The sequence below is a fragment of the Monodon monoceros genome, unplaced genomic scaffold, assembly GCF_005190385.1.
Source record: "Monodon monoceros isolate NGI ecotype Baffin Bay Population unplaced genomic scaffold, NGI_Narwhal_1 Super_Scaffold_11, whole genome shotgun sequence".
NCBI lineage: Eukaryota > Metazoa > Chordata > Mammalia > Artiodactyla > Monodontidae > Monodon > Monodon monoceros.
Window position 1 is genome coordinate 68197696 of NW_021703767.1, and position 11388 is coordinate 68209083.

Genomic DNA, 11388 nt, shown 5'->3' on the forward strand with positions numbered 1-11388 from the left:
GAAATCCGGAGGCTTTATGGTTAATATAAAAGCAGAAAATGCTTGGTGCGTCATTTCAGGGAATATTAGAATAAAGACAAGATCCCAGAGATCACAGCGTTTCTGAGTGTTTAGATTCTAGTCAATCCAAGTAAAGGACAGAAAACAGCTTTGCATGAAAATACCATTGAAATATACATCTTTGTTCTGTGCTATAGAATAGCATGTCTGACTTTGAAAATGTAGAAATTGAGAGGTTAGGGAGGCTGCTTTTGCGAACATATTATAGGAAAAAAAGGTACTTCAGCACCTTTTCTTACTGGTTGGTTTTCTGATTTCCGTTCCTGAGCATAAATTGCTCTTTTAGCCATATGAATTATGGATTAATCTAAAGCAGCAGCATAGAAATCTTTAGGATGATTTTTGAAGATTAAGGCAGTATTAGCATTCTGTAGAAGCACAGAGGGAAAATATAAACTTATAGCAGTGCCCAGAGGTAAAAATGTACCAGGGAAACTGTTTCCTTCATTTTTTGTTGTGTTTTTATTTTTTCATTGAAATTGCTAAATGGATATTAAACTAGAGAAGTTATCCGCCCCCCCCCCCCCCCAGCCAGCCCCTTTATGCCAAGAAGCTGCTCACTTCTGCATGGAAGCCTCAAGTCTGACAGAGGGTTGGGATAGAAGGAAGCTGAACAGATGCCTGGCTCCAAGGCCCCCGGAGCCAGAGGAAGCAGCTAGAGACATAACAGTCGGCAGGGCAAGCATGTGTGTTTGGGTAGCAAGAGGCCCAGGATTGGCCTGTTGGAGAGTCCTGAATTCGTGAATGAGCATTTTTGAAGAAGCACATTCTCAGTTCCATTAAATTAAAAAACAACATTATTTGAATTGCCTGTTGCGATGATTCCTGTAAATCTTCTGGTAATTAGCGTCATACATAACCGTTATGTTAGTAGGAAAAAAAGACTAGAAAGAAACCAAAGTATTCACAGTAGTTTCTCTGAGAGTAGAATTTAGGATTCAGTTTTTACATTTTACTTATTTTATATATATATATATATATATGTGTGTGTGTGTATGTATGTATTTTCTACCCTGTTTTACAGTGATTACTACTTGATTTTTTGTTGAGAATTAGATATTTCTTTCCAAAAAAATTTAAAAGTGTTATCTCAAAATTCAGGTGATTTTGTTGTTTGTCTTTCTAATCCATCAGATATTTCTAAACAAGGACAAGAGTCATGGTGATAGGGGGCACTTTAAAAACAAACTAACATTTAAAGGTGATTGATATTTCTTTCTTTGAAGTAATAGATTTTTTTTTTTTTTGGCCACCAAAGTCAAGTTGGGTTAAATTGATGAAAAGTCATTAACAATACTGATTAAAAATATTCCACAGGAAAGCCCTGTAACATATTACATGCATCACTTAGACTGCACATTTGTCACTGTTTATTGAAAGCTGGTTTTCAGGCCTCCCAGGGTGCATTTATTATAAGTGCTTTTGAATGCAAAGCAGGTTGCTCCCAGCATACAGGTGGTGTTCTGCTGGTGACACATGAATGCTTACAACTGCATGTTTTTGTCTTACAGAGTTGTCTTGGTTCAACTGGTGCCTTCCCGGGTCGTGTTTGCTCAGTCTCCTCCTTATTCTGTGCTTCAGGGAATCCTATGACAGACTCTATCTTGATGTGGTTGTCTCAGTTTAATAGCACAGACTTGAAGGAGTTTTTAAAAAGAGACTGGAAATCAATACTGCATACTGCACATTTGCTTGGAATTGCACATCTAACAGGAAAAAAAAAAGGAGAAGAGAGAAACTTCATTCAGAGGTTTTGTTAGGTTACAGATGATCACATTAATTTAATTACTGCTAGGTAATAATAATGTGGAACTTGAGTGATAATAGTGTATTTAAAAACTGTATCAATGGCATACGTGTGCCTGAGTCTGGGGTTAGAAGTGTGATGTCTTACACAGAAAGCACTACCTAGGTAATTCCCTCTATGTTTTGTGCCAGTGCTAAACTACTGATTAATTGTAACTATGAAAAGAAATAAAGGGTGTCTATTACATGAAGATAACTCCTTCCCTAAGCCACATATCAGAAAAGGAAGAAATGCCACTAACTTCTAAAGAAGTTTAAACCCTATATCAGATTTTAATTATAAAATAGCCAAGAGGTGTATCAATGATAGATATTAGCCACCTGTACACTACATTTTTTTCTAATAAAGCCATTTCTTATATGACTCCTTATTTTTAATTAGATCGGAAACCTTTGGCCACCTTAATTATGGTGATCAAGTGCTTTCCAGTGACCGCAGGGCACATACTTTGTGTCTCGATCTTAACTTATCCTTGTTTCTGTGAAATACAGTTTCATCTGCTAGGCTCTTAAATGATTATATTAAATGTGACTAAATGTTTAATACAGTCGCATTAAATGCTGTATGAAAAATGTAATTTTGTTCCGATTTAGCACTTTGTTAAAAGTGAAATGACAGATCCCATAGAACATCCTGTGTCTTCGGGCAGATATATATGTGGTGGCATGGGATGGAAAATCCAGCACCAGCTGTTGCTTACCGAGGTTGCATTTTATTAAATGACCCTTGTTTGAAAATAACAATTTATAGCATTGAAACTTTCAGATCTGTTGAGTGATTTCTGAATTACTTTCTTGTATCTCAATTCAGGTTATAAAATATTCAGTTCTATATAGAGTGTATATTTGAGAGGGCAGTATTTTGCTGATACCTGCCTTCCTTCTGTGGATGACAGCTTTTTCAAAAACAATACCCACTGGACAGCTCTCAGACGTGTATTTCACTATGACATAAAATATGCTCTGGTGGGGTTATGATAGTACCACTATTCAGATTTACATAATTCCCCTCATGCTGGAAAATCAAACACGTTCTCAAAAAGTCAAGAATGATGTTTTATATTCATTGTTCTCAGCTTCCTCCAACCCCCTCTCTCCTTTTTGACTCACTTGAAATTGTGTCTTCATTGTCAGCTAAATATATATTTTATTTGTCTTCTTCTGGACAGCAGAGTGTAAGGCAGCCCCTTCTATTAGCCAAGGTGGTGAAGTATGGTTAAGGGGACCTGGTCAGCACTTAATTGACTCATCTCCACCACATTCGCACACACCATCACACACAGTCCCAGATACCCCTCCTTTCCCCCTTGGTAAGTTGAAGGCTATGCTTTTACTAACCTCGGTCCTAGAGGAGGATGCTATTACCGTCAGGCCTTCTAAGATCCGAAATTGTGCAACCTGGAAAGTAAGAAAACCCTCAACTTAAACATCTGTCTTCAGTCACCTTTAGACCATCCCCCTTTATAACCACCCTGCTAATAACTTAGCAGCCAGAACTGAAAGAACTGAGGAACTTGCTAAAGGGAAGAAGAAAACCTGTGAAAGCTAGGCTTAGTTCCTGTTAACTCTGTCGTTCTTCTCAAATAAAAATAAAAGGAAAGCAAAGCAGAATTCTTAAGGATAATTGAAAGCCAGCCAGTCCAGGTATCAATAGTCCATGACCCAGGTGCTAAAATAACCACCACCCCTTCCTGTTTAGAATGAATCTGGAGAGGTGAGGGAAGAATTACGATGCATTTGGTTTTAGTCAGAACTGTTGTGTTTGAGGACACTCCTATATAAAATTTTGCTGTAAGACTTCTCATACAGAGCATTTTAATTATGGTTAATTCTACTTTTAACACATAGTGAAAAATAACATTAAAAAATATTACCTAAATGACTGATTAGTTCAAAGACAGACCAGATGGGTAGTGATTTTAAATTCTTGCGTTGTACCAGGTACCAACCACTGTTCTTAGCATACGTGAGATGAGATGAGATGAGAGGTGTCCATTTGTCTCATTTACATCCGCTTAACCCCTCCAGCGGATAATGGTTCTGATCACAAGCTGCAGCTGTTTTAAATGATCAAGATTTCATGTACCAAACCTGATAGAAAGAGAACCAAAATCTTCTAGGGGGAGGGGGAGGATTACACACTATTTACTTACCTGTATATTTCATAATTTTTTTTTTACTTTTGTATTTCTCACATGCATCAAGAGACCAGCCATAATCTTTGCACTTTATAAACAAGCATTAAAGAGTCCTAATGAATTTTATAATTGAAAAAAATCTTAACCCTCTGCTAATCCAAGCACTCATTTTAGAATTTATAGGAACAGCCCCAGAGAGGTAAAGGATCTTGCCAAAGGTCACAATCCTAGTTGATGACAAAAGTAAAACTAACTAAAACCCACATCTTCTGACTCCCAAAGCAGTCTTTTTTTCTCTACCTCAGAGAATTGCAGCTTAATTTGGACATTTTGGGGTGTTCGTGAATACTCTTTCATGTTCAAAAACGATGGGGCTTAAGAGCAAGATACTGTTAAAATTAGGTGATTGCTTGATTTCTAAGTAAAATCCGTCTTTTTTTCTTCATCGCTATCCCATTGGTGCTCTAACATCTCTAAGTCTTAGCTTGCAGTGAGTGACGCGATCTGAAAAGTTTCTGATGAATAATTCAGTCCTCATAAACCAAGTCAACAGCATTATTAATTGGTAAGGACATGTTATAGTGTAAGTTCCCTGTGGCTTATCAGTGAATATTTCACAGTTTATGGGAAGAAGCATTTCTTAACATGGTCCCTGGTGGAGATATAGAACAGATAATTACATACACAAATGCATTTCACTGGAGGGTAGAGCTAATAAAATAACAAGAGGGAGTCAAGCACTATTTTGTATATTTAAGCATATATGGCCTAAGGGCCATGTTTTATCAGATCATACATTCATGTTTAATTATTGAGAATGTTTACAGCTTGCCTTTCTAATGAGGGATTCAAGAGAAGAGATTTTAAATTGAGGGGATTAAATTCTCATCTACTCATCTTTTAATTCTTTTTTCTTTTTACTATTTTTACTAAAATCTAGGCATTCATCTTGCTGTTTGCATAAGTACAAGCTTCACTTTAAACTCAAGATCAAATTCAAGTGCATAGTAGATGTTTTAACTTAATGTTAAAAATCCCATTAATTCCACATTTGTCCCAGAAACAATAAGTACAGGAATTACTGTGATTATACCATATTATCAAGCAAGTGCAAAAGCTGTGACATGAAGAAAGTGTCCTATTAAAAAAAATATATAAAAAACTATGAGGAAATTTCATCAGACCTATTTCATAAATGTAGGAAAAATAGAATTCCACTTTAATTTGTATGATTATAATCATATAGAAAAGAGCGAGATAAAGCTTATTTCCATACTGTCAACAGTTTGCTAATCTGTTGGGAAATAAAAACAATACTGACGGGGGAGAGTGCTGGACCAACCCAGAAGAACAAAACTTGACAGGGAAAGTTTTAGGTGCTCTTTTAACAGCATCCATTGGGTAGTCTGTGCTCAATAGTGGTGAGTGTCTGCTCAGTAAGCAGACATCTTGGCCATCCTGAGCACTCATGTCCTTGCAGGTGTCTTCCTGGTTCAGTTGGAACCTCAAACTTAGGAGATGACCTCTAGGAACTAATACCAAGGCCCTTAAGAGACTCTTGAGGGTGTCACCTCTGGCCAGGGGATGGGAATGATAGAGGCTGTGGGCAGAGAGTACAGGCAATGACATGCCCTAAATCTCTCCCCTGAACCACTTCTTTTTTTTTTTTTTTTTTTTTGCAGTACGCGGGCCTCTCACTGTTGTGGCCTCTCCCGTTGCGGAGCACAGGCTCCGGACGCGCAGGCTCAGCGGCCATGGCTCACGGGCCTAGCCGCTCTGCTGCGTGTGGGATCTTCCCGGACCGGGGCACGAACCCGCGTCCCCTGCATCGGCAGGCAGACTCTCAACCACTGTGCCACCAGGGAAGCCCTACTTCTCTTTTTATAAATAATTTTAGTTTGCTCTTGGTCAGGACTGAAACATCAGCCCCTTGTTTCACCTGAAGTTTCCTGAGGTTCTTCGCTTGTCCTCACTGCCCCGTACCTCAGCTTTCTGAACACTGGCATGAATCTGCCCTCTGTTCCATCCTGGTCTCTGCTTCCTTGAGCCGACTTCCTGGCATAGGCTTCTTTACCCTCAATGCCTCCCTAAGCTCCAGGGCCGAAAACACAGTCTCCTTCCTGCCTAGTAGTAAAGCCATACACCCAGGCTGCCCTCTCATGAACAGGATGCTAGCATGAGCAGAACATAAGCAAATCCAGGCACTCCAGAAAGATTTAACAGTTATTCTCAGAGCCAAGTCGTATAAGTTAGAATATTCCCCTGAAATGGGAAGGGAATTACAAAAGTCTCTAACAAGTTTCTTGTGTTATTATTTCTTGTACTTTTATTTTTTATTTTTTTTAATGCCTTTTGTTTATTTATTTATTGGCCAGGCGGCATGCGGGATCTTAGTTCCCCGACCAGGGATCAAACCCGCACCCCCTGCACGTTGGAAGTGCGGAATCTTAACCACTGGACCACCGGGGGAGTCCCTATTTGTTGTACTTTTAGAATGTGGACTAACTTGCCTTGTGTAGTCTTTCTCTTGTGTCTCGGAACCTGGTAGGCCTCAGACAATAGCCTTCCATCTCAGCCAACAACACTCAAAAAGAGAGCAAAAAGCTGCCCCACCCTAGGTGTTCTGTTCATTCAACAAGGGAGAATTAATTTTTTAAAAACAGCTAAAAAATGAAACAAAACATGAAATTCATTTCAGCAACCTTGGAAAAATGCTAAAAACACATCAAACCATTTTAGCTCTAAACATGCTACATTTGGTACATTGCGAGGCTTGGGGCTCCAGAAGGGATGCCAGAAGATCAGCCCTACAGCACAGCACTCTTGGGGTTCCACCAGGCTCTTCTAGTTTACAAGTGAGGCTTCTGCAGTCTTGATCAAAATGGCAAGAATGAATTGGAGGCACTTTTGATTTACCTTAATGTTAGAAAATGATACTTTTTTAGACTACAATTTAATTTAGACTTCCTCTAGTTCAAATTGGCTTTCTTCCCATTTACCTGAAAGAATTGTAGAATCAGAGATGAGGATTTAATCCAACACCCCATTTTACAAATAAGTAAATAGAGAAGATTTCAGGTTAAATGACAGCTCAGTTTTAGCAGACCACTCGACTCCTACACCAGCATTCTTTCCATAAGTGATCAGTGTGTTAACCAGAAATAATTTAAGTAAAATTTCTTTCAAATTTTTGAAAATTAAAACACGTGAGTGTATACCCATTATAAAATACCAGTACAGAAATATAAAGTGAAGTCTACCTCCAAACATATGCTGGTTGATCCATTCTCCTTTTCAGAGATAATCCCTATGTATCCTTTCAGAAAATTTTCTATGCATTTACCTACATCAAGTATAAAAACAGGATTTAAAATCAAGTGATCTCAGGAACTATTTCTTAAGACCATGTTGGCATTAACACTTGGGCAGGAGTTTCTGAGCTCCTTATTTTTCTCCAAGACAAATCTGTATCAAACGTAGCAGTGGTTAATGGAGACATTTTACAGACCTGGTTATGTGCCATCAAGCTCTATCATATTCTGAAGTTTAAAGGTGAACTTCAATATGCAATATTGGTTTTCTTATTGAAAATATAGACAGTTTTTAACGCTGCCAACTAAGGTTCATGCCCCGTGAGAGAAGAAAATGAATGATCCACCCCCAAAATCCAAACGGGTTTTGACAGGGTTTTCTTGGCTGTCCATCTCAGCAGAGGCACGCCATACTGTAGAAAGCAGAAAGTCAAGAAAGACAGCTTATGCCATCCCTTTTTTTTTTTTTTTTTTGCGGTACGCGGGCCTCTCACTGTTGTGGTCTCTCCCGTTGTGGAGCACAGGCTCCAGACGCGCAGGCTCAGCGGCCATGGCTCACGGGCCCAGCCGCTCCACGGCATGTGGGATCTTCCCGGACCGGGGCACGAACTCGCATCCCCTGCATCGGCAGGCAGACTCTCAACCACTGCGCCACCAGGGAAGCCCTATGCCATCCCATTTTTTAAAAAAAAATAATAGCTAATGAAGATTCTGGTAATCCTTAACTATTTTCCTGGTCACCTTCCTTAGCTGTTCTAACTTTCAAGCTACCAGTAAAATTGATGAACTGTAGTAGGACAAGAACTTAGCTTTGTTTGGTCACTTCTTTCTTTCCTGCCATCTTTCCCATCAGGCTTTCCCCTTTCTGGTTGTATCTTCCTATTTATTTCTGACTATGCTTGGAAGCAAGCTGTGTGAAACCCACATTGTCTGAGTTGCCCATATTATCGAAGAGAGCTGGCCAGTTTCTTCATGAACTAGACTAGAGAGGACAGAAAAAGAGCCCTAGCCTAGGAGCCCCAGGGCCCAGCTCGTGGCCAGGCCTGGTGTCTTCAGCTGTTTGACCCTGACCAAGTCCCTTCATTTCTCATTTACCCACAATTCTAAAATGAAGGAGTGAACAAAGATATTCCCTAAGGTCTCTTCCAGTTCAGAAATTCAGGTCCATTCTATTTAACTATTAGGAAATGACTGATGTACATGCACCTCTTTGTGCAGTAGCCCTCCTCCTGTGAGTCCCTACACGTGAACACACAGACTCTTCCACCACACACACATTCAGCAACAAGAAGAAATGGCTTCTTCGTTGCCTGTGCTAGAAGATAAGCTATAGGTACTGTTTGTTTCCCCAAAGGACCTTATATATGAAATGCAGCATTTATTAAATTTATCAAATGTGATACGAGAAAATCTGTCATCTGCTGTTGAGATAGCATCCTGGGAGCCAGGTCAGAGTACTGCATTTGCTCACTGGAGTCAGGACAAACCAGAAACCCATCCTTTGGTTTGGTTTGATTCATCGTGAGTCAGCAGCGACTTGGCACCTGTAGAAATCAAACTGTTGGATCAGATGGTAAAGCTGATCCTCGAACTGATATTTCTAGCGTTACACCACCGAACTGATATTTCTAGAGTTAAAGCACCGAAGAATTGTTAAGTTGCTCTGTAACAGTGTTGTCTCTAATGGCCAGATTCTGCCAGTAGAGCTGTGCATATATCTTTTATAGAGTGAGAACAGAGATTTAGTAGGTCATGTCTGATCTGTACCCAGGTGTTAGGAAACAAGGCTTCACTGAAATTATAACATGGGCACAAAAGCTGTCAGAGAAATGAACCAAAAGTCCAGCCTGAGAGTCAGGAGGCCTGGGTTTCAGTTTCTCTCTCCAGGGCAGCTGCTGAGCACCTTGGGGCTTTGGAAAAGTCACCTGTTCTCTCTGGACCCTGGCTTCCTCCAAAATAGAAGAGTCAAGTGGATGTTCCTTTTTGCTGAAGAGTTTTATAGCATCTAATATACACTTATTTGGTCACACACCAGACAGAAAGTAGAAAACAACACAAGTGCAATACCTTTCCACTGGTCCTTCCAGTCACACATTATCTTTCAAACAAGCAAGGAGCTTCTACAAGGAAGGCCCCATTAGTCATGCATTATAGGTGCCAGGCAGTTATGGAAACTCTCAGGCCACCGACATATCCACTATTCCTTCATTCACGCTTTTATTCATTCTATATACAGAGTAATTACATGTGTGCAGTGTGTGCCTGTGAAGGAGAATCAGAAAAACAAAAGATGTTTCTACCCTTCAGGACATTTTAGACAGATTTAAAAAAAAACAAATACTCTCCTGAACTAGCTAGAAAAAGGAATAATGAGAGTTTCCCAAATAATTATGCATAGCAGGAACCCAATTTTTTTTTCTTGTACCATTATTAACCATAACTGATTTCAAGGGAAGGTATTCTGTTCCATTGGAATTTCCACCATAGGCAGAACCTGTATCTGTCTGGGAGCAGTGAATCAATTTTCACATGAGGAATCCCAAGCCTTCCCATCATCCCATGGCTGGGGAGTGGGTTAGTATTCCTTTAGGAAGTTGGGAAGATTGTTGGCACCTCCAGCTTCCTCTGAAGACAAGACTTAATTACAAACACACCAAGATACACATAAGGCCTTGTGCATTTCCTTTCTAAAAGGAATTTGAATTTTAACAGAGAACAAAGACTAAACACCAACAGAAAGGGTTTCTAGTGATAGAACTTGGGACATCAGCCCATCAGAGAGAGAAGGGCTGCTTTGGGGGCAGGAGACTCTATGGGAGCCCTTCAGCTGTGTCCACCTGTGAGTAAATCTAAGCCACACTTGAGGCACCGCTATTGCAGTCCTGGCCTTCTAAGCCTTTGCAGAAACCTAAAGATGCTCAAAAGGGCAGGTTTTAGTTCTGCAGATGGGTTTATTTACTGCCAATGTCCCCACCTCCAAATTTACTTCCCTCTTCACCGGAAATAAATCTTTTGGAGGCTTATGAAAATCAAGTATTAGGAAAATTCTGCCCCCATCCTACTAGATTGCATCTACAAGTCCCAAACAAAATCGCTTCCTTGACTTACATGCATATAAGGTCAAGGAAGGTCTGTAACTCGGAGGAGCGGCCTGGAAGAAGTCAGGGCAGGTGCCTGATCCCACCCCTCCTGCTATAGGCAGAACGGGGCTGCCCACTGGAATCCTGCTAAAATGGGAGGGCTGTGCTGGGGTGGTCCTTTTCTCTCATTCCTTCCCTGAACTCACTAATTCACATTACACTGCTCTTCCTGATCAATAACTTATTGAGGAGAAAATCAGTAAATGATGTAAATGTCTCCAATGGAGCCGTCCCCCTCCATGACCCCACTGTCCTTTTAGTCTGCGCCCCAGAATCCTCATTCCGTGTCCCATAGAAACGCAGTTACCCTTGTCCTTTTCAGGGAAAAAGACATTGATTGAGAGCTTAGACCTGACATTTCACCCTCTTATCTCAGAACACAGAAGCCCCTTCACGTTTGTTGTCTTTTTTACTCAAGGTTAATATAGATCCCCAGGCACTGGCAACTCCATGCTGCATTCTGTTGCCTATAATTGTCCTTCCATCTAATTGGGCAAAAGGCTACTCTAATGAACCAGCTACTGATTCCCTTACCTATTCACTCTTTTATCGGTATTCCTTTACCAGTAAATTCTTTGTTACCTAGGTCCTGAAATTTATTTCATGTCTTTTTAAACTTTAAATTTTTTCTTACAAAATTGCTTCTTTTATCTTATAGCAGACTGTGATCTTTTTGCTTCTGAGTACTTTATAATACAATTCGAATATAATAGAACATTCTAAAATAAAGCCAGGCAGGGATTTCATCCTAACCACTATTAAATGCTGAGAGAGGCAGATCATATTTTTTTAAAAAGAGAGGAGAGCTGGGATGGAGGAAGCTGAATCTCATAATTCAGCCAGTATATTTCGGGCTCTGGCTGCATGCTGAGCACAGGGCTAGGCTCTGAAGATGCAGAAACAAAGAAGACAGCATCCTGGCCCTCAGAGAGA

The 11388-nt window shown here is 40.1% G+C and overlaps 1 protein-coding gene across 1 annotated transcript in view; it reads left to right on the forward strand.

Annotated features, from left to right (window-relative positions):
- The window catches only part of SLC49A4 (solute carrier family 49 member 4), an 87805-nt gene extending 85578 nt beyond the window's left edge, over positions 1–2227 (forward strand). The window contains exon 9 of the mRNA XM_029215109.1: positions 1572–2227. Coding sequence (XP_029070942.1) covers positions 1572–1687 — 116 coding nt within the window. The 3' untranslated portion in view covers positions 1688–2227. The remainder of the gene's footprint in view (positions 1–1571) is intronic.
- The last annotated feature ends 9161 nt before the right edge of the window (positions 2228–11388 follow it).